We start from the raw sequence: 22,666 nt of genomic DNA on the forward strand, positions 1-22,666 counted from the left end.
CACAGCCGGAGCCGGGCACCGTCCCCGTGCCCCCCAGTGTCCCCAGTGCCACCTCTCCCCGCCCCGTGCCTCCAAAGGTCTCCTTGGCTGCTGTGATTAATTCACTGACAGTGGGCTCGAAATAAATCCACTCGTTGGCACGTTGTAAATTCATCACGTGCTCGGAGCACACATTCCAGCCCGCCATAAACACCCCTGGCTCCTCGCTAGTAAATCTGCCGCCGGGGCCGGCCGCCGCGCTGAGACCCCGCATCCCAGGGGGGCTGCTCCTGCCCGGCCGGGGGGGGATCCACAGCACCCACGGTCCCCAGAGGGGGCTCTCACCCTCCCCGTCCTCATCCCTGCTCCTCGCTGCAGGCGTGGGCTGGATCCATGCCCCCAGGTGCTGTCGCCCCCATGGGTGCTGGGGACGCGTCCCATGGGAAGAGGGCAGTGTCCCGTGACCGAGCATCAGTGCGAGAGGAGGTTTGCTGCTCCCTTTGTGCTGCTAAAACCTCTGTGCAGTAAAAGAGGGGGAGAAAAAAAAAATAATGTTTTATTATCCTCTGAGCAGCTGCTGCTTCGTTTTACGGGGGTCACGCTCCGAGGAGGTCTGGCCGGAGGAGCAGAGGCGCAAAGCACAGCACCAAGCTGCTCCGCTCCTGCTCCCCGGCCCCTTTTGCCCCACAACACCAGCACCCAAAGGTGCTTTTGGGGTGCTTTTGGGGTGCTGGTACCCGCCGAGGTCTGGCAGAGCAGAGCTGTGCTCCCGGCCCCGTTGGCTCCATCGGGTCCCACCGCACGGGAGCAGGGAGGGGGCTGCGGGGGCCGGTGCTGCCCGGGGAAGCGCACTTGTTGCTTTATGATTTTTATCCGCCACCCCATTGTTGGGGCTGTCAGCGGGTCGCCTCCGGGAGGTGGAGCAGGGCCCGTTTCAATGGGTGCTGGTGTGGGGCCGCATCCTGCGGCACCCAGCGCGCCGGCGTTGGAGCCAGACAGTGCGTGAGCAGGGCCGGGCGCTGGAGCGGGGGCCCCCAGGCTCTGTCCCATTGAATTCCCTGGGAAGGGAAGCCCGGGGCCCGGCACAACCTCCCTTTCCCAGAGGAAGCCACGTGCTGGGACCAGGGCATCGCCTGTGCCCAGCTGGGGCAGGGCTGTGGGATGCAGGCACCAAGCCCAGGGGGGGGTCAGGGGCTGCTGCAGCCCCCCAGCACCACGCGGAGCCTCTCCCACCTTGGAGACATGGTGCAAGGCTGGGGAAACCGGGCACCACCATGGATAGGGGGCCAAGAAAAAAGGGGACACGATGTCTCCACGATGGGGACAAGTGCTTTGGGGACACGTTGGCTCCCAGTGTTGGTGCCCCCCTCCCTGCCTCTCCATCCCCTGAGCCCCCCGTGCCGGTGGGAGCGCTGCGCGTCTCCCCGCGGCCAGCCCGGGCGCGCTCTCGGCAGCTCCGTCCCGCTATGAAATAATTTGTTATTTTAGTTGTAAACCAGCCGGTGGCCCCTTTCCAGACGGCGCGAGGGAGAAGCCAAGCCAGCCCCGGTGCCGTTAATGACTGCGCCATTCAGGCGGCCCTGGCAGGGCTGGCAGCGCCTGCCCCGGCCTCCCCCCGCTGCTGCGGGGCCGACGTTTTCATAGGGACCGAGGCGATGATGAATTGCTCGGGGCCGGCACCTCTCTGAGCTCCTTTTGTGCACGCCAAGCGTGCCAGGGCCGTGCGGGCGCGTGGAGAACAGCAGCGGTGGGCCCAGGTGCATCCGCATCCCGTGCCAGGATGGGCAGGGGCCGGGCAGGGCTCCCCCCGGGTGCCCTCGTGCGCCCTGCAAAGGGGCCAAAATCCAGCCCTGGGGCACGCTGCTGGAGCTGGGCTGCTCCCGGGCTCCTAGGTGAGAGCATCGCTGCCGGGGGCTCTTCCGTATCTGCTTTCCCAGTGGGGCTCCTTTCCCCCCAGCTGTGGGATGAGGAAGGTTTTTTCCCTATAATAACCACGCTCAGCAGCACACCGGGGGCAGCTGGGCTGCAGGATGCACGGAGCTGCTCATAGCTTCAGTAATTAGTGAGGTCTGATAATGACTTTCTGCTGGAACAGAGGGAAAATCCCTTTGAAACCAGCACCCCGGGTGCCTGTCCCTCTCCCCATGCCCTGCAACTCCGTGGGTGCCTGCAGCCGTCCCGTGCACACCTCGGTGCCCATGAGCACAGCGGGGAAATCAGCAGAGCCTTGCTGCTGGGCAGGGCTGCTCGGAAACCTCGTGTCCCCCAGGAGGAACAGGGCCAGATCCTGAGCGCCCAGCACAAACTGGGATCGTGCTGAGGTTTCACTGGGGCAGCCCCGAGCCTGGAGCAGCCCCGAGCCTGGAGCAGCCCAGCCCGGGGCAGCGCGGGCAATGCCCTCTCCCCAGCAGCAGGTTTTAGCCGCGAGTCCTCAAAAATGCCAAAAATGCAACGGGAATCAAGGTTGGCCTGCTGATTTTTGATCTTTTCGCAATTGCTGCAGCGCTGCTGTAAGTACATCCAGATGGCTGCAGACCACACAGAGGCAGCCTGCGCCCCTCTGCCGCCGCTCGGGCCACCCCATCCCACCCTGTGTGACATTTGGGGACATCGGGGGCTTTGGGACATGGTGAGGGCCCACATGGAGCTGTCGGTGGCTCTCCTGGCTGCGGTGCTGGAGGCCGTGAGGATGCAGCAGGTTGAGCCACGTGCCACGGGTGGTGACCCTAATGGGTGGCATAGGGTGACCCGTCCCCAGCGCCACGTCCTCCCTGTCCCCTGCAGCTCCTGGCTTGTCACACAGTGCCAGGGGGAGGCTGCAGAACCACCACCTGTGGCAAGGATGCGGTCACCTGTAAAACCCTGCTAAGCATATAACTCATAAATTAAATCGTTGACAGAGGTGATGCTGCACACCGGGTCCCCAAAGTGCTTGCTCTGGCCCCAGCACGAAGCCAGCACCTCCCCTGCCACAGTGTGTCCCAGCTGTGAGTGCTGCTGCTTGGCTTTGTGTGCCGGGCTTTTTCCCCAAGCTTTGTTATCCCAGAAGCATCAAACAGGAGGGAAAGTGCTCGTTTGGGTCTGTGGCAGGTCAGCTGCTGGGGCTGAGGACAGACCTGGGATTGTTTTGGTGCCTTGAGCAGCCCGAAACGTCTCTGACCACTGGTGGGTAAATGCTGCTGGAGCAGCTGAGAGCTCCTTTAAACCCCTACGACCATTGTACCTCCTGGGAAGCAGGATGGGCAGGGACGGGGCAGGTGCCTGGATCCATTTGGGGCTGGGCTCGGGGTCTTCCCACCCGTGGGCTCCCCCGACCCAACACCAGGCTCTCCGGCTGCTTGGGTTCCTTGCAGGAGCAGGAGCATGTACCGAAAGCTCACTCACCAGGCACCGAACCCAAAAAGCAAGAGCATTTCGAGGGCAATCAGAATTTCCCTTTCCCCCAGCCAGTTCCCATTAATAAAACCCGCTCTGACCAAGAACTGACGCCTGCTTCTCCTCTCCACGACCAAGATAAAATACCGGGGGCCGCGGTGGGTGCCGTGCCCGGCTCCATCCATCCCCGTCCCCTTCCAGCAGCCGGCGTCACCCCACAGCCACCTCCCCGCGTGGCACCTGGCGGGGACAACCCCGACCCCTGGAGCTCCTCGGAGGGGTCCCGGCCCCGGTCCCACTCCCCTTTGGGCCCCGTTTTCGGCCGGGCGCCCCGGAGCGGTGGCCGGCGCTCTCCCCTCCCCTCGCTGCCCACCACACGGAGGAAGTCGCAACCGCAGAGTTCTTGAAAGCATTTTTTTGGTGGAGACCACCGGTACTGAGAGATTAAAATTGCTGTTGTTTCTTCCATTACTCAGCTTTCCTGAATTATGGGGTGTAATACTCAGGGAGTGGGAATAATTAGGGGAGAACAATGGCAGGCTTGAAGGCTTAAATACGCTTGTGTGGTACTCCGAGCGAGTCCAGCCTGCTGTCACATTTCTCTAGGCCTCCATTTTCCACAGCCCGTGCCAAGCCATTTCCACTCCGGGTACCCGGTCCTCGGCTTCCTCATTCCATGGGTTGCTCTCCCCGGCCCCGCCGCCCCGTTAACGCTGCGCTCCCCGGCCCCGGGCACCGCGGCACCGGGGGGGGGGACAGGGGGCAAGGGGGTGCTGGAGGCTGGGGATGGAGAAATGAAGGGTGAGGGATGCTGGAGCCTGGGGTCAGGGGGTGCTGGAGCCCAGGACATGCTGGAGCCCAGGGTATCGGGGTGCTGGAGCTCAGGGGGTGCTGGAGCCCAGGGCAGCCCCCATTGCCTAATTTTGCTCCTTTCGGGTCCCATGCACTGGGCAGGGCCATTTCAGTGCTCTGCACTCAAGGAAAACTTTGGGTTTCTCCCCTCATGGCACTGTGCAGCCAGGGGCCGGGGCCAGCCCCGCTCCGTGGGGTGTCCGTGGGGTGTCTGTGGGGTGTCTGTGGGGTGCTCGGATCCAGACATGGATCCAGAGCCCAGGGCACAGCCGGCCCCATGCCCAGCACCTTGTCTCCAAGCCCTCGGATGTCAGCGCTGGTGCAAATGAAAAGAAAATCGATATTTTTTTTATTTTTGTTTTTTCTGGGGAAAAATTAAAAAAAAAAAAAAAAAAGCGGACATTGTTCTGGTGAGCACTTTCCCTGAGTGAGTTCCCACGTTTCGGCTGGCCGGGCATGGCACGCAGGGGAAGCCAGCGGGCTCCCGGGGCTGAGATGCAATGTCTGGGGCTGTGCTCCGCTCGGGGAGGGGATTGTTTTTAACGCTTCAAACCCTTATTCTCCTCTCCCTATGAATTTAACCGCTGGGAAGCCTCCACCACAGCCTGCTCGAGGCAGCCAGCTCGGTCCTGCCTGCGGCCAAACACTTGCCACGGTGGGGATGGGATGGGGACGGGGTCGGGGTCAGGGTTGGGACACATCCTGGTGTGGCACCGCACCGTGCTGGGGGTGACGGGGCTGCTCTGGGGGCTGGCACCGAGTGCTTTGCTGCAAGATATGGTTTAAAAATACCCCCTCCAGACCCCAGGGAGGAGCTGATCCCGTGGCAGCCAGGGGACAGAGCCCACAGCCACCTGCCAGCACCAATGTCCCATTGTGTCCCCGATGGGGACAGAAACATCTCTACAAGGAGGACAGGGACAATCCCTCTCCGTGGGTGCTTGCTGGGACAAGAAAAAAAAAAAAAAAAAGGGCTGCTGGGGGATGGATTTAACCTGGGTCAACCCTGCTGGGGTCAAGCAGTGCCCCCAGCACGGGTGCTGGGCTCGGGCAGCTCCTGCCCTGGCCATGGCCGCGACGCCCCGCGAAGCCCCGGCTGGCTGCGGCTCGAGGAAACGCGGCGCGCTTCAGAGTTTCCCCTCCTTGGAAGCCACAATTAAAACTATTTTAAAAGAAAACAAACATTTCTCATCAAAATGTCTGTCTTTTCTTTTCCTGGCCCGCAGCCTGCAGCCAAAGATCGCGTCGCAGGCCAAGTCTGCTCCGCAGCAGCGCTTCCCCAAAGCCTCCCCCGGACACCGAGGATCCACCCAGGTGGGACCTGGAGCTTCGGTCGCGCTTGGTGATCAGCCCCTGGCAGCTTTGCACCTTGTGCATCAGGTAGGAAAGGTGTTTTTTGGTTTTTTTTGGGAGGAGGGGATGCTCCTGGATCGCCACAGGTTCTGTGTTTCAGGATGGGAGCAAGCTCCTGGCTTTTTGCAGAAGTGGTGCCGGGGCTGTGCCTCCCTGCTGGCACTCACGCACCTTTTTTCGGAGGCAGCACACATCCTGCACCGCTGGGCAGCAGCTGAGAGCCTCCAGGAGGGCAGCGCTGCTGCCACCATCAGAGCAGAGGCTGTGGTTTTAATTACTGAGCTGCGCGGAGCAGAACGGGCAAACGAGAGCAGCAGGACCACAGGGAGAAAGGCAGCGGGCACTTTCCTCGCCCGGCTGCCCCCGGGTGGTGCAGGGGGCACCGAGACCAGACAGCCTATGTTGTCCCTCGTCCTGGAGCACTGCACCACTGCCAGGGCATCCCCTGGTCCTCAGCCACCCATGAGGATGCTCCTCGTTCCTTTTCCATTTGCCCAGCGTTTTACCAAAGACTCCTTGGCTAAAACCTTGAATTTCAGTGAGCAGGGTGCCAGGGGGGCACCCATGGGTGCTGCATCCCGCAGGGCACGCACCCACACCGCTCCTGGCAGCGGGACCATCAGCCCTCACCCGCACTCGCAGAGGCAGATCCTGAACAGTAATTACAGCGTTAATTACAGCTGCAATAACACCTCTCCTCAGGCTGGGAGCTGCCTGCAGAGGCTCTCCAAAAGCCATAAAAACCTGATGCAATCGCCTGGCTTCAGTTTGGGTGCTCTTCGGGGATTTTTCCTCCGCCAGTGCTGAGCTGCAAACCCTGCCGGGGCTCTGCCTGCCCCATCCCCTGCTGGATTCACAGCCAGCAAGGGGTGGGTTGTAAAAACACCCGAGCCTGACAGATAGTTATCAGCCAGGAAGCACATCTGGTGCCCAAATTTGATGTACGAAGTGCTGGGAGATGCTCGGGTGGCTTGGCCAGAGCCAGGAGCCCCGGGGAGGGGACGGATCCATCCAGGACCCGTGCCCCGAGCACCCTCAGCGCTGCCCCCACCACGCACGGGGTCACCGCATCCTCTCCATCCCTCCAGTCCTGGCACTTCTTTGAGCTGCAATCCCACACGATATTGTTCCAACAGCTGAATTTGTGTTGATTCCCCGTGGCAGGGCCATGGATGAGGTCCCTGGCATTGGCTGTCGTGGGGTGAGGACACAGCCGGGGGCAGCGGCAGCTCCTGCTGCTCCCGTTTCAGCACTTTGTGCCCACAGCCTGGAGCTGGAGGCTGGCAGCTTTACCAGAAGCAGCCTCAACTCAGCATTTATCACAGATGAGCAGCCAGGGGAACTCAGCCCAGCACGGGCAGGATCAGGGCTCCCCAGGAGGCAGCACCACGGCCCCAAAATCAGGGCAGAGGGACGGGGCTGAGCCCAGGTGTCCCAGGACAGGGATGGGGGATGATGCTTGGAGAGGACACCCTGCTCCATCCCGGAGGGACAGCAGAGCTGTGCCCCAGCAAACCTCCAGCTGAGCCTCTCCTCTGCCTGCTGAGGTCAAGCTGTTTATAACGAGGGCTGTTTCCCCTGCTTTAAGCTTTTTCTCATGGAAATAAAAGAGGAGCAAAGGTTTGTGCTAGACAGAGGAGGGAGAGGAGTGAAGGACAAAACCCACCTGAGCGCAGCGAGTTCCCACCCGGATGAGGTCAGAGCTTTTGGAGAAGCCATACGGCCCCTTCCTATTTTGACCTACATCCACATATCTTGGGGAAAAAAAAATAATAATAATAAATAATAATAATAATTAAAAAAAAGCTTTTTTCTACCCCCAAAAAATCAAATAAGCATGAAGTGCTTGCCTGGAAAAATGTCACCTTGGTCACCTGTGCCAGTGGCCCATGTGTGAACAGGGGGAGACGGAGAGGGGGCACGGCAACGCGCTGGGACCTCGATTTTCTGCCCGTCCAAACATGCTTTGTTTATGGTGCCAGGGAAAGGAGCAGAAACGTGCCTGTGACACCGCCATCCCCCCGGGGAGCCGCCCTGCCCACCCCTCGGCTGCTCGGTGCCAGCCCCGTTGAGGCGCTGCCATCCCCGGCGAAGCGTCCCGGCAGCGCCACCTCCGCGCGGCCCCATCCAACGCCCGGCTCGCGGCCCCACACATCTGGCTGAAAGCTGTGCAGGCTGCCCTCGCTGTGAGGACACCGGCCCGGATGCGCATCCCTCCCGGAGAGATTCCCCGTCCCCAGCCAGGCTCCTCTCCTCCTGGCATCGTCCCCGCACCAGCAGCGGGACGCACGTGGGCACTGCCGGGGATGGGGACAAGGGGATGGGGTGTAAAGGGATGGGAGGTAAAGGGATGGATGCAAAGGGATGGATGTAAGGGGCTGGGATGTAAGGGGATGGGAGGTAAAGGGATGGATGTAAAGGGCTGGGGTGTAAAAGGATGGAGGTAAGGGGCTGGGATGAGAGGTAAAGGGCTGGGTTGTAAAGGGATCGATCTAAGGGGATGGGATGTAAGAGGATGGGATGTAAAGGGTTGGGGTGTAAGGGGCTGGGATATAAAGGGCTGGGACACAAAGGGCTGGAAAAGCTCCTCCTGCCCTCTCTGGGCACCACCGCAGCTGCAGCAGCTCTGCAAATTCCAATTCTGACACCCTGAGCACACGGAGCCCCTGCCCAGCACGGGGTCAGGACGCGGCTCCGTGAAGGGACCAGGCTGGGCGATGCAGGATCCGTCCCCTCCTGTCACTGGGATGGGGCCCTCGGGGTGCTCCCCGTGTCCCTCCTCACCCCTTGTCTCCCCTGCTCACTTCCCATCGTCACCCCAAACACCGCGTGGAAATAAAAAGGGGCTGCAAGCTGCCTCTCCTCCTGCCAGGTTAAATCTCTGGGCAGGAACCTCCGCGCTTCCCACAACGGCAACTTTCCCCTCCGCGCTCTGTGTCCAGGGGTCAGGGCTGGCACCACATCAAAGCGGAGGGGATTCAATAACCTAGAGCCGCGGAGAGGCTCCGGTCCAACCCCAGCCATGTTCGGGCTTTTATTGATGCAGCATGCCTTTCCCCATTTGTTTCCCATAAACAGCACATGGGAATATTTAGGAGCTCTCAGGCCCAGCTTTTTGCATACTCTCCCTGGTCTACAGTGAGCCACTCGGTAGTAGACACTTTTAATTTACTTAATGCACTTTTTGATTTTTGCTCTTCCGGAGGCTCTGGGCTGCTTTTGACCCAGCCGCCCCAGCAAATTACTGCACGGCTTTAGAAATTTTTTTTTGGGGGGGGCCAAGCGTGGGTGCTGAGGGAGGAAAGATGACCTGGAGTGAGCCCTGGGGCACAAAATAGCCCCTTTTGGGTGCAAAATATCCCCCTTTGGGTGCACAGTACCCCCTTTTGGGTGCAAAATATCCCCTTTTGGGCTCAAGGAGTCAGGGGAGCCGTGGCTGAGGGGTGCCCCCCAGCCCCAGAGCAGCCCAGGGGATGGGGTCCCAGTGACAGCCCCCTGCCAGAGGTTGTTTTGGGAGACTTGGGTGCTTTTTGGGGCTGTTTGGGACTGTTCTTCTGGCAAGGCTCAGTGGTTGTAGGGTGCCCGGGTGCTCCTCTTGCCTGGTGCCTGGCACTAAGGATTTGCTGCCCCTCGGTGCCAAACTCCGGCCACCTTCATCTCACCCCATCCATTAATGGGGTTGGGGGCAGCACAGGTGACCCCAAACGCCATCCCTAAACCCAGGGGGGCTCAGGGCTGACCCCTGGCATGGTTAAACCCATGCTTAAACGCAGCACGGAGGGCCCCAGGGCTGCTGCTGCACAGCTGCCTCTGCCACGAGCCAGGCAGGAGCCGGAGCTGGCGAGCTCTCAGCACCCTCTGCCGGCTCCACCGCCCGGCCCCGGCCTCTCCTGCTCGGGAAGGAGCAGGGCTCGGACCTCCAGCACCACGCTGCTCTGCTCTGACCCCAGGTTCAGCACCCGCTGCCACGGCACTGACAAGGAGAAGAGCCCTAAACCCCAACCTGCTGGGTGCTAACGCAGAGCAGCACCCAAAGCCGGCAGTGATTTTGCTGCTCGCCCCACCGAGCCGCTCTCTGCCGTTGTATTATTCCCCAAAAATCCATCCTGAACCCCTCCAGCTGCTGGCAGGAGCCCCAGGGGTGCCCAGTGCTTGGGGCTGAGCTGAGCACAGCGAATGCTGCCGGGCTGCCCTGTCCCCTGCAGGCTCCTCAGCAGCGTTTGTACGGCTGAGACGAGCAAGGAGGGCTCAGACCCTGCTCCTGGAGAGCCAGCAGCTCCCACTCAGCACCCCAGAGCTGGCCACAACGCTGGAGCAGCACCCACACCCAGCCAGCACAGGAGCAGGGCACAGCCACCTCCTCCTGAGATGCTTTTTTCCCCGCCGTGCATGACCACAAAGAGCAGTTCTGAGCTGCAGAAGCTGCCCGCGGGCTGACAGCAGAGGCTCTGCTAACGTGAGCGCCCGGCTATTCAGCGGGCAGAAAAAGGCCGCTGCTCAAACAAGCAAACATTGACTGTCTGGTTTCCCAGCGCTGCCCCCGAGCACCAGCCCCAATCCCAGCCCCTCCGTGCGCTGAATATCGCCGAATATCAGGCAGGTTCCCTTCAGGCAGCAGCTTGCACACGGGCCAGCAGCCAGACATTCTTCGGGCTGCGCTCCCGTCGCCCTGCCAGCCCCAGCGCTGCCCGCAGCCCCCAGCCTCACCAAAAAGCAGCAGGGAGAGAGCAGAGCTGACACCGGGCTTCTTTTAATGCAGTCGCTTTTAAAATGCAGCCTTAAAATGACTTGTAACGGCCAACAATGGGGAACAACTGATGGTTTTTGCCTCTGTGACCACGTGGCGCCTCCAAAACCCGTTAGCCACAGCCACTCGTCGATGAAACTCCTCTGGGCAAATCCACACGGTTTGGGGAGTGATCAACCCACACAACTCAGCGCTCACCTGGAGAACCTCAGCTCCCAGCAGCACAAATCTCACCCTTCTCTCACACCTTACACTCGGGCACAAACCCACACAGAGGTGCCTGGCCTGTCAGCTAGCTCCCGTGGAAGGCAGAGCTTCAACTTCAGGCTGCCAGTTGTGTGATTTGTGCCTTCATGCTATGTAAAGTGGCTCAAGAATTGAACGTCTGACTCGAATAGGATGGCAGAGGAAAGTTGGTTTTCCAGTGACTCACTTTTTGGAGGGTAACCCCACTTTGTGTGTTTATTGTACAGAGCAGGTGTCACAGACTGCCGCAGTTTGCCAACTCACTCCCCACGGGGAATTCTGTTTTAGCCTAAACGTCTGGGTAAGAATACACCCCAGCAGCTCCTCCACACCGTGCGGTGTTTATACATCACACAGGAGAGGAAGCTCGCTTGCTGAAACGCATTTAATACCTTCCAGTTGTTAGCCTGGGTGTCTGGTTCTGCACGCTCAGCACACAGCCCCAGGCTGTAGGGCACCAGGGGCATTACAGCTGCTCCTTCTTTCCCTATTTAAAATATTCAGTGGTTTTCCCCAACAATTTACTGGTCCTGCCCTTCCACGAGGGGAGTTGTGGGACTACAAAGTCCCATCAGGGAATGGCATTGCTGAGGCTGCTTCCACAAGTGCTGCTGGGGGGAGGGAACGAGGCCACGTGGACCCCCTGAAGCTGTGGGTGCTGCGTGATGCCACTGCTCTCAGGGAAAAGGAGCTTCCCGAGAGGGTGCTGTGCACGCAAACAGCTCTCCCACAGCACCCCTTGTATCAAGCTTGCATTTTACTCCTAACTTCAGAATCAAGAAGCCAGTTTGCTCTACAGAAATGCTATGCACTTGTCTCCAGGTGAATGTTAAACACCTCTTTTTAAGGACAGCGTTAACAGTAAATCAGGAGGCTCTTACAACTCGGTCTCCAATTCCCGTTGTAAAACTTGGGCTCAAATTTGGACAGCCTGGAGCTCTTTTAGGGTTGGAGCAGTAGTTCTTGCACAACCAAATGTGACAAATTAGAAACTGAGCGTAGAAAGATTTCCCCGGGGAATATGAAAATGACATCACCTTATGAAAAAGCTTCAGAATGAACCTGTGAAACGAACAGCAACCAGACAACTGTCTTCTACAGGAGATGGAAGTAACAGTAGAAGAATATAACAACATCTTAAACAGTCAGTGAGTCAGTCTGAGTGTACAGGGGCACTAGATCCCTACAGATCTGTGGTGAAAGCTAACGGCCAAAACCAGCTGGTCCCCCCCCAGTCCCCAAGGGAGACTGGGCGGCGTCTCACTCCTCGCCAGCTGGCAGATTGTCTTCAATCCTCCTGATGAACTTCATTCGGATTTCTGTGACGCTGTCCCCTTTCAGCGTGTCCTGGACAAACTTCACATCCACGGCCATCTGAACCTAGGAGAGGCGAGAGAGAAGAAGAGCTGTTATCTCCCTTCCACCAGCAGCTTCCCAGCTGACCCTGAAGCCTCTGAGGAGGCGACGTGCACTGCAGAGCTCCAGGGAAGCACTCATTACTTTGAGGATCACATCCTCCTCGCACATCGCAGCCTTTGGTGGGCAGCAGGCACCTTGCCTAGACAAACAAACGTCCCACAGAGCAACCCGGACTCCCTTCAGAGATCAGAGGCCAATTAACACCATCACTCGGGGCTACACGCCCTGCCGCTCCGTGCATGTTCCTCAAAACTCACAGCTAAGCAGGAGATAATCAAGCCTGCACAGACTCCTACATTGGAGACACAGCTGTTGTCTTGCTCCAGCGACTTCCCACAGCAGCTACAAAAAGAGGATTTTGAAGTTTCTTAAAAATTCAAGGAGCTATTAGTGTGTGTACGTAAGATGAAGGGGCTTGCTGAGAACTTCTGGGGCTCTAAGCTGCCACATGCAACAGCAACCAAGCACTCCTGTAGCTTTGCTCTTCTCCTTAGAATTGATTTCAGGTCCAAACCAAACACAGAAGTCACAAGCACAGACTAGACATTAAAGCATCTGCTGACACCTCGATTGTTTGTGTTTACATCTCACTGGAACAGAGACGTTGGCTCACCATTTCCAGGGCACCCCGCAGCACTCCACAGAGAAGGTTGGAATAGATGAGAGTCGAGTGGTTGTCAGGGAGCTCCACGAAGTCCACCAAGGGGTTGTTTTCCAAGATCAGGGAGAACTCGTCACCGCCAGGACTCCAGTTGGTGATGCTGGGAGTGATGCCCAGGTACATTTTGAATGCTATCTGTTACGGCAAACAGAACACAAACAAGAACGTGACCCACGAAGTAACGGCACCGCTTTGATCTCTGTCAGACACTGAAGGGTTCTGAGAACACCACTCCTTTCTCCCAGTTACCACAGGTCAGCAGAATTTAGGGATTTAACTCTGTCTTTTTCCTCCCCAAAATCTCAAACTCTCAGCACAGTCCTGTGAGTAGCAAACACTCCCTCCTCACATGCAAAACCAAGGGATACAGAAGGGCCTCCTCACGGAAAGATGTCCACAGGCATCCCCTGAATTAGATTTTTTGGGTTCTGGACGTGCTCTGCTTTGTTTTCAAAGGACAACAGATGAGGTACAAACTGGCATCAAGGTGGCTATTTAAATTCAGCTATTGGGTAGCTACCAAACACATTTTGGAATGTAGTTCTCACCATTCACCTTCTGTCTCTGTACCAGAATCCCACATGAACCCTTACATGAGAACACACAACAGCCCCCTGCACACACAGACCAGCCACGCCACTCAAACAAATGCAAGAGGCAGCAACAACCCAACAAAGCTGTGCTTTCGGTTACCTTTGCAATAACATCTGCAGTTTCACGGAAATCATGGCATCTTCCCACGTTGGACCGGGCCAGAAAGTCTTCTATCAGCCGAACACCTATGTTGTAACCCCTGTGAGCACACAGAAAAGCAACAAGCTGCAGATTAAAGACTACATCTTTAAAAAAGCAACTCATATTCATACGAATATTTATAAACGACAGAACTGGAGGGAAGAAACTTCAATCTGGGAGGTACCAGTATTAAATACAAATCAGTCTGCCACGTTTTTACTCTCAGAGCAGCACACAGAGGTGTGCCCACTGCCATCTGGAGCTCCCTGCTGCAGCAGATCCACTCACATTTTGTCGAGCTGCTTGTTGACGTCCTCATCGTTCTCGTAGTCCTTGCACAGCTGGGTGACCAGAGCGCCGTACGTCAGCGTGAAGAGCTCCGAGTTCTAGGCAGAGGTAAAAGGGGTTTAGCTCAAGCTGAAAAGAAAATCAACAGCACTGCTGCGTCTGCGTCCAGCGCTGCTTCGGGTGGCCTGGAGAGGGGGAACAGAAACCTGCTGTCTCAGAGGTATTTGCTGCTAATAGGAGAGGTCTCAGTTCGTGTTTTGGCAAGGCAACTTTGGCCTCTTTGGGAAGAGAAATGCTCGTTCGCCTTGGGACAACCCAGCACTTTTGTTCTCTCCCTCTCTCCACACCCAGCACTCCCATCAACACGGCCCAGACCTGGCCTGAAGAGGCAAACCAAGCGGCTCTTTGCACTCCAGCCATTCCTGGCAAGTCCTGTGAGCTGCATCTCCCTGCCTCAGCCAGCACACCCCAGGGAACTGGAACAACACCCCCTGGTCGCATCACATCCCTTGCCAAGGACCTGAAGTTGTTTCAGGCAGTGACCTCCAGGTAAAGGGGGCTGTGGCTCAAACCGTGCCTCTTATCTGAGAAATGAACTGCAAATGGCCAGCATTGCTGAGGCTCAGCTTTTTGTCCTTTCAATGGGACAAAACACGCTCATCCACCTGCAGATAGGATTACACTCTGCTGCCAGGAGGAGGTGATGCACATCTGACCCCCAGTCAGATCATTCAGTTATCTAGGCACCTCATTTAGATTCAAATCAGCTCCTCTGAGCCAAAACAGGAACAGCACGGGGTGTTTCAGGGCAGGTCAGCAGATGTGCTGCACACATCCACTTTCTGTGCCTGGCTAGGATCTGAATTACTTGCGCCTGCTTTGCACAGACTTGCAGAAAACACAATGGGAGTGTGTCTCCTCTCGCAGCCACCACCACCACAGCTCCTGTCACCGCACATTCTCTCACTTTCTCAGGAGCCAGTAAGCCAGACCAGTGGTTACACGGCTGCAAAACAAAGGCTACAACAGGCTTTAGCTTTTCACAGAGCCCAAAAGGAGCGTTCGGGGGCAAACAAGCCATCGTCTTTCAGCTGTTAGCTCTGCTTTGGGTTTTAGCAATCAGAAACAGTACAGAAAGTCTAAGCTCAGAGTAAAAGCCTCTCACCTACCATGAGATGCATAGATGCAGAAGGTGAAATGAATGGCAAATACCAATACTACAGAATGAAAGCAGCGGGCAGGCAGAAAGGAAGGGAAAAGAGACAACATCAGAGTTAAGTGACAACACTGATCCCACTTCATTCCGAACAAGTTCACACAGAGACAAACAGGAGGGGGAATCGCTCCCAAACTGCAACAGTCAACAAAGAGAAACTGGGTTTGTTAGGAGGGACAGGGAATTCCATCTTGTCACTGTGACTCACGAGGTCAGCAGCAATCAGCTACCAAAAGACTTTAAGCACCCGAAAAGAACCTGTCAGGTTCTGGCTATTTGTGCTTAACTTTGGATCTAGAAGAACTGAAAACTTATTTTTGTTATTTGTTTGGTTTTTTACTTACAATTCGGCCTTCATCTTGAAAAGATTGCTTAAGTTCATGTTACTCAGGAATGACAAGGTGGAAGTCTCCTTGAACTCAGCTGGAAGAGTCAGACATTTGGCAGAGAAATTTAACAAGCATGCAAAGAAGGGCACATTATTTGAGGGATATGAATAATTTTAGTAAGGACGGGGCTTGGCAGCTGGAGAGAGTAGGAGTGAGTGGATGGAGAAGTCCCGTGTTACCAGCCCCAGCTGTTACCAGTTACTGCACAAAGCCACGAAGCCATTGCTGTCAGTGCCCCTGTGTTAGTGCTGCAATTTAGGAAACTTTCAAGCGTTGTAACATGGAAAACTTCTAAATTCATATTTCTAACTAACTCTCCATTTCCAGTCAATCTGGAGGAATTCAGGTGCCTGAAACCTTTCCCTCGTTTATATTTTTCATGCTGCAGTTCAGTGAATAGTCTGAGCGGTTTATAAAGGTTCTGTGGTTACAGAACTGCCAGAATCCTAATGAAAGAGCAGAGCTCCTTAAATACAAACTGCTGCCCCCCAGAAAGTGCTGTCAGGGTGGGGACGGGCAGGAGCTGGGCCAGGCCCTGCTGCTCAGCACCTACCTGGGGGCTGCCACTGACACCCCTGAGGTGGAACATGCAAAGAGCAGGGAAAAAATAGGTTCAATGCTTGCAGTCGAATGTAGAAATTTAGGATCATGAGGGTTGGAAAAGACCTTCAGGGTCATCTGCTCCAACCCCCGCTGTCACCACCACCCCCTGCCCCTGTCCCCCAGCACCACGTCCAACCTCTCCCTGAACGCCCCCAGGGACGGGGACTCCACCACCTCCCTGGGCAACCCGTCCCAACGCCTGAGCGCTCTTGCTGAGGAGAAATGTCTCCTCATTTCCAGCCTGAACCTCCCCTGGCACAACTCGAGGCCGTTCCCTCTGCTCCTGGCACAGTTCCCTGTGAGCAGAGGCCGCCCCCAGCCCCCACCCCTCACCCTCACCAGGCCTCAGCCAGCCCAATTACCCCACCTGCTCCATCCCCGAGCTAATTACCGGCCCCACACTAATCACTACCCCAGCCCCAACCCCTGCCCGTGCCCTCCTTGCCCCGCCGTTACCATTTTCTTGCTCTCGGTGCCGCGGCCGGCCTGGCGCGACATCCTGCCCGGCTCGGCCCTGCCCGGCCCGGCCCTGCCCTGCCCGCTGCCTCACCCGCCCGCCCGCGCAAAGCACCACGGGACTCGTAGTCCGCGCCGCGCCTCCCCTCCGCGCCCAGCGCCGCGCGGCGAACTACGAGCCCCAGAATGCAACGCGGCAGAGCCGCGCGCGCATGGAGGTGAGGGGTGTGGAAGGAAGGGGGGGGCGCTTCCCGGTATTCTCGACGCGTCACGTGATGATGAGGAGACTACAAATCCCGGCGTGCAGCGCGCGGCAGCTGACTGCGCTCCCGGCAGGCGCCGGGGGCGGATGGCAGGGGAGGGTGCTGCGCGCCGCTGGGGGGCGCCCACGCGGGGCTTAATTACATTAATTACATTAATTAAGCGCAGAGAACGCCCCGTGCGCGGGCGGTGGGGACGCGGCAGGGTGGGGGTGCTGCTCCTGCACCGGGAGGCCCCTGCAGTGCGCTGTGTGCCTCCCCCAGGAGGAAATTTAGTGTTTTTGGTGGGGTATCAGCCACGGTGCACTCAGCTTTTGGGGCTTCCCTGGCCCAAAGTGAGCTAAAATTGGTGAAATATTCATTGCACATGATCAGATTCTCTATTTACACGTTCCCTTGTTTGTCTGGTTTTCCCCATATACACATTCCCTGCTCTTTATGGGAACCAGGGGCTGCCACCCTATTTCCTTGGCTGAGGGGAACCCAGCAGCAGCAGCGGTGTCGTTCGGGGGCTTCCCAATATTTCTGCCCCCCTCAGCACGGCTGCTTCCCTCGGTGGCCCTACTGGGAGCACCCGGGCCCAGCAGCTGGGGACAGGAGCAGAATTGGGGCGAGCGGTGCCCCCGAGCACGGGGCCGTGCCCGCAGCCCTGGGCTGCAGCGGGGCTGAGCGCCTGCACCCAGCGCCCCTCGTGCTGCTCGGGTGCCGTTCTGGGGCTGGCAGCCCCATTCCCACCATGAGACACAGCCCCTAAATCGCACCCCCCTCGGACGGCACTGCCTGGCTCAGTTCAGGGATGGGGTGGCTCTGTTTGCACAGGGTCCTTTTCGGGGGGGGATCCCACATGCGTGGCTCTCCCCGTTCCCTTCCCAACCTCTCCCAGAGCCCCAGACCCCGCTCTGCTCCTGCTGCGGGGCCGCCAGCCTCTCGCTCCGCCCTGCCAGGGGCCGTGAGCACCGGAACGGGGCTGAACCCGTGCGCCCGCAGCGAGCCCAGAGCCATGGCGCAGCGAGCCGCAGCCCCCCGCACCTCATCCCGGGGGGCTCCCTCCCTGCTCCGTCCCATCCCGGCACGTCCCAGGGCGGCGTTAGCAGGGCTCGGAGCCGCCGCGGTGCTGCTGTGCGTGGTGCTGGGCCCCGAGCCGAGCGAGGCTGAACCCTTCCCTTTCCGAGACCCAACGCTGCCCTGGCACCGCCGCCTCGAGGATCTGCTGGGCCGGCTGAGCCCCGCTGAGATGGTGCTGCAGGTGAGGGCACGGCGGGGGGCGGTGGGCACGGCCCCCAGCCCTCGCTCAGCCCCTCTGACCCGCAGGTAGCCAGGGGGGGAGCTTTGGGGAACGGCCCCGCGCCCCCCATCCCGCGCCTGGGCATCGCGCCCTACAACTGGAACACCGAGTGCCTGCGGGGCGACGCGGAGGCGCCCGGGTGGGCCACGGCTTTCCCCCAAGCCCTGGGGCTGGCCGCTGCTTTCAGGTACCGGGGGGTGTTGGTACCTAATAGGGGATGGGGACACAGCTTGCTGATGTGTCCTGACCCCTGTCCTGTGCTCTGCCCGCAGCCCCGAGCTCGTGTACCGGGTGGCCAACGCCACCGCCACCGAGGTGCGCGCCAAGCACAACCACTTCGCTGCCACCGGCCGCTACGACGACCACACGGGGCTCAGCTGCTTCAGCCCCGTGCTCAACATCATGAGGCACCCGCTGTGGGGCAGGAACCAGGTGCCGGGGTGGGCAGAGGGGGTGATGAGCTCCGGGGGAGGTGGGGGCAGGATTTGGGCACCCAGGGCCGTGCCGCAGCAGCTCCGCGGGCGCTGGTGTGAGGGTGAGGAGGATGGGAAAGGGTCCCCAGGGGGAAGCACGGAGGGGACAGAGGTGACCGGGGCCTCGTTTCGCCCCTCGGCCAGGAAACCTACGGGGAGGACCCGTTCCTGAGCGGGGAGCTGGCGGCGAGCTTCGTGCGGGGGCTGCAGGGCCGGCACCCGCGCTACATCAAGGCCAGCGCCGGCTGCAAGCACTTCAGCGTGCACGGGGGCCCCGAGAACATCCCCGTCTCCAGGCTCAGCTTCGATGCCAAGGTGAGGGCGGCGGGGGGCACGGGATGGACGGCGGGCGGCCCCCCACCCGTGGGTGCTGAGCCCGTCTGCGCCGCAGGTGCTGGAGCGGGACTGGCGCACCACCTTCCTGCCCCAGTTCCAGGCGTGCGTGCGCGCCGGGTCCTACAGCTTCATGTGCAGCTATAACAGGTACGGAGCGTGTTGTGGGGCTCGGGGGGGGGGCTGCATGGGGAGGTGTGTGCCCCCCCCCCGTTGGTGTTGTCTCCATCAGGATCAACGGCGTTCCCGCCTGCGCCAACAAGAAGCTGCTGACGGACATCCTGCGGGGCGAGTGGGGCTTCGAGGGCTACGTGGTGAGCGACGAGGGGGCCGTGGAGCTCATCATGCTGGGGCACCACTACACCCGCAGCTTCCTGGAGACGGCCGTTGGTGAGCAAATTGGGGACGGGCAGGGGGACCCCGGGTTCCTCGCAGCCCTGACCGTTGATCTCCCTTCCCTGCGGCGCGGCAGCGTCGGTGAACGCCGGCTGCAACCTGGAGCTGTCCTACGGGATGAGGAACAACGTCTTCATGCACATCCCCCAGGCCCTGGCCGCGGGCAACATCACGCTGGAGGTCAGCGGGAGGGAGCCGGGGGCTGCTGCGGGCTCCGGCTGCCCCGTGCCGAGAGCGGGGCTGAGGTTTTGGCACCTTGCAGACGCTGCGCGCCAGGGTGCGGCCCCTCTTCTACACGCGGCTGCGGCTGGGGGAGTTCGACCCCCCGGCCATGAACCCTTACAGCTCCCTGGACCTCAGCGTGGTGCAGAGCCCGGAGCACCGCAACCTTTCTCTGGAAGCTGCCCTCAAGAGCTTTGTGCTGCTGAAGAACCAGCGGGGCACCCTGCCCCTGCGCGCCCGCGACCTCCCCGGCAAGCGCCTGGCGGTGAGATCCGGGGCTGCCAGCTCCGTGACCCCCCCTGACTGTCCCCGTTTTTGGGGAGCCTCGGGCTGCGTGGCAGGGGGCTGCGGGTGCCCGTCCTCACCCCCTGTGCCCCCCCGCAGGTGGTGGGCCCCTTCGCGGATAATCCCCGGGTGCTTTTTGGGGACTACGCGCCGGTGCCGGAGCCGCGGCACGTCTACACGCCCCGGTGAGCCCGCGCTGCTGGACACCCCCCGGGACGGCTCTGCCCTTCCCTAGGGCCAGGGGGGGGACCGTCCCTGCTGTCCCCTGACCCCGCTGTCCCCTGGAGCAGGAGGGGGCTGCAGATGCTGCCGGCCAACGTCAGCTTTGCGGCGGGGTGCCGGCAGCCGCGGTGCCAGCGGTACTCGCGGGCAGAGGTGGAGGAGGCGGTGCGGGGAGCCGACGTGGTGCTGGTGTGCCTGGGGACAGGTAAAGGGGGGAGCAGAAGGCACGGGCGCAGCCCCTGGGGGGGCCACACGGGGTGTAAGGGGCTCGTCCCTTGGCTCCCGGCTCAGGGATAGATGTGGAGACGGAGGCGAAGGACCGGAGGGATTTGGAGCTGCCAGGCCACCAGCTGGAGCTGCTGCAGGACGCCGTGCGGGCAGGTGGGGCTCTGCGGGGGCTGGGGGCTGTCCCAGAGGCAGGGGCAGCAGGGTGAGGACAAGGAAAAAGGGACCCAGCACCGTGCTAGCCGGGTCCTACGCGTGCTCCATCCCGTGGAGCTGACGTGGCACGGGGCTGGTGGTGACACCCCGCGTCCCCGCAGCCGCCGGGCGCCCCCTCATCCTGCTGCTCTTCAACGCGGGGCCCCTGAACGTGAGCTGGGCGCAGGGACATGACGGAGTGGGGGCCATCCTGGCCTGCTTCTTCCCCGCCCAGGCCACCGGGCTGGCCATCGCCAAGGTCCTGCTGGGCGAGCAGGGGGCCAACCCCGCCGGCAGGCTGCCGGCCACGTGGCCAGCGGGCATGCACCAGGTAAGGGCAGGGCGAGCGGCGCCCCGCACCCCTCGGTGGTCCTGGGGGGGCTGTGGGGTGCCCCCTGCAGCCTTCACCCGATGCCCCCTGCTTCCCGCAGGTGCCCCCCATGGAGAACTACACCATGGAGGGGCGGACGTACCGCTACTACGGGCGGGAGGCCCCGCTCTACCCCTTTGGGTACGGGCTGTCCTACACCACCTTCCAGTACCAGGACCTGGTGCTGAGCCCCCCGGTGCTGCCCGTCTGCGCCAACCTCTCCGTGTCCGTGGTGCTGGAGAACACGGGGCAGCGGGACGGCGAGGAGGTGAGCGTGGCGACCCTAAAGGGCACCTATAGGGTTGGGGTCCCCTCTCCTGACCCCCTCTCCATGTCCCTACAGGTGGTGCAGCTCTACCTGCGGTGGGAGCAGCCCTCGGTGCCGGTGCCCCGCTGGCAGCTGGTGGCTTTCCGCCGCGTGGCCGTGCCGGCCGGCCGGGCGACCAAGCTGTCCTTCGAGGTGCTGGCTGCCCAGCGTGCTGTATGGACGCGGCACTGGCAGCTGGAGCCCGGCACCTTCACCCTTTTTGCCGGTGGGCAGCAGCCGGGCCAGCAGACGCGGGCGCCCTCGGAGGTGCTGAGCGCGCGGTTCAGCGCCAGCGGGGCCGCGCGGCCGCTGAGCGAGTGTTAGGGGTGGGAAGGGGCACGGGGATGGGGTCTGGGCACGGGGATGGGGTCTGGGCATGGAGAGGGATGGGTTCTGGGCATTGGGATGGGGTCTGGGTATTGGGATGGGGTCTGGATATTGGGATGGGTTCTGGGCACGGGGAGCATGGGGAAGGAGGAGGCTGCTTGGACACCGGGAGCGCAGCGCGCTTATAATAAAGTGCCCAGCACCACTCCGGGAGGCTGTGTCGGGTCAGGATGGCTCGCTGCCCGGTGCTGCGTGGTGCTGCCACCCCCAGCGCACCCTCCCCAAGGTTCGGAGCCCCCCCCCTGACTGCCCCGAGCTGCTGTGGGGTCAGAGCCACCACGGGGCTTGGCCGTTCCCAACGCTGCCTCTCCGTCCCCGCCGTGCTGCCCGCGTGCTGCTGAGTGCTCCTGGGGACGGATCCAGCCCTGCCCCCCCGAGTTGGGGGGACAAATTCCCCTCCTGTTCCCCCCCCCCTTGGGCGCAGGGAATGTGCTGGAGCTCACCCAGGCGGCTCCGGGCAGCTATAAATAAATAGGGCCGGGGCGCACGTGGGGCCGGGCAGCCACAGGGCACGGGCAGGGTGTGGGGCTGCAGCCGTGCCCCCCCTCCCCAAAAAAAGGGACCGGGGGGGGATTTGGGCTCTCGTAGGGGTGGTGTTGTAGGATGGGGGCCCCCTCGGCCCTGGAGCTGTGGGGCAGGAGGATGAGGTGGGGCTGGTGGGGAGCGCGTGAGGCTGCCCGGCACCGGCACCATTACATCAGGGCACTAATTACAGATGCTGCCCGGGATAATTACAGAGCTGGGGTTAGGGCAGGGCAGGGCTCAGCCCGGCGCTGGCCCATTTATCACCTGCCCCCACGGGGCACCGGCTTTAGGGCTGGCTGCAGCGCCGACCCCATAGCGAGCAGCTCGGGGGGCCAGACCCTCGCCCTGGGGTTCCAGCCCTATAACTGGAGGGGGGGGCAGCAGGGAGGTTTTTTGGGGCCGGGGGCTCAGATCAGCCCTCGTGGCCGTGGCACGGGGTGGGAGCAGCCTGGGGAGGGGGCAAAGTCCTGGGGTTTGGGGCAGAGGGGGCAGGAGGGTTGGGATGGGGCATCCGTGCAGCCCGGTGATGTCCCCCCCCTCGGCAGGGATTTTTTTGCCCCCCTCCCCTCCCCGCTTGCCCCCAGCCTCCCCCAGCGCCCACGCACGCGCTGGCAGGGCAGCGGCCACGCAGCAGCTCTAATTACCTTAATTAATAACCCTTCGATCTGAGGGGAGCTCAGCGCCCCGCCGGCTTCCCCGCAGGCTGAGCCGCTCGGGATTGGGGCGTGGGGGGGGTGCTGGGGCTGAGAGGGGACAAACTGGGGGGGGCAGCCCCCTCCCCAAACCAGCCCTGGGGAGCGGGCGGGGGGCATTGCACCCCCTGCCAAGCACCTGGGGTGCACGGTTGGCTTTGGGGTTGGCT

At 60.7% G+C, this 22,666-nt stretch overlaps 2 protein-coding genes across 2 annotated transcripts; one reads left to right on the top strand and one right to left on the bottom strand.

Annotated features, from left to right (window-relative positions):
* Positions 1 to 10,289: 10,289 nt before the first annotated feature.
* On the bottom strand, positions 10,290 to 16,400 carry TRAPPC3 (trafficking protein particle complex subunit 3). Its single transcript, XM_084300891.1, has 5 exons — positions 16,320 to 16,400; positions 13,656 to 13,753; positions 13,326 to 13,425; positions 12,585 to 12,767; positions 10,290 to 11,932 (listed from the first exon to the last, which is right to left on the bottom strand). The coding sequence occupies exons 1-5, from the start codon at positions 16,359 to 16,361 to the stop codon at positions 11,813 to 11,815; spliced, it is 543 nt and encodes a 180-aa protein (XP_084157017.1). The 5' UTR covers positions 16,362 to 16,400; the 3' UTR covers positions 10,290 to 11,812.
* Positions 16,401 to 17,579: 1,179 nt separating this feature from the next.
* On the top strand, positions 17,580 to 21,216 carry LOC311218101 (uncharacterized protein; the record flags this gene model as incomplete). The annotated part of the gene is made up of 14 exons (XM_084300588.1): positions 17,580 to 17,825; positions 17,891 to 18,051; positions 18,137 to 18,296; positions 18,482 to 18,652; positions 18,729 to 18,820; positions 18,903 to 19,060; positions 19,143 to 19,246; positions 19,329 to 19,553; positions 19,673 to 19,758; positions 19,864 to 20,000; positions 20,087 to 20,176; positions 20,338 to 20,546; positions 20,647 to 20,853; positions 20,929 to 21,216. 14 exons carry the CDS (start codon positions 17,580 to 17,582, stop codon positions 21,214 to 21,216), a joined length of 2,334 nt encoding a protein of 777 aa, XP_084156714.1.
* Between the last annotated feature and the right edge of the window lie 1,450 nt (positions 21,217 to 22,666).

Source organism: Netta rufina, assembly GCF_964035555.1.
Source record: "Netta rufina genome assembly, chromosome: 23".
Classification (NCBI taxonomy): domain Eukaryota; kingdom Metazoa; phylum Chordata; class Aves; order Anseriformes; family Anatidae; genus Netta; species Netta rufina.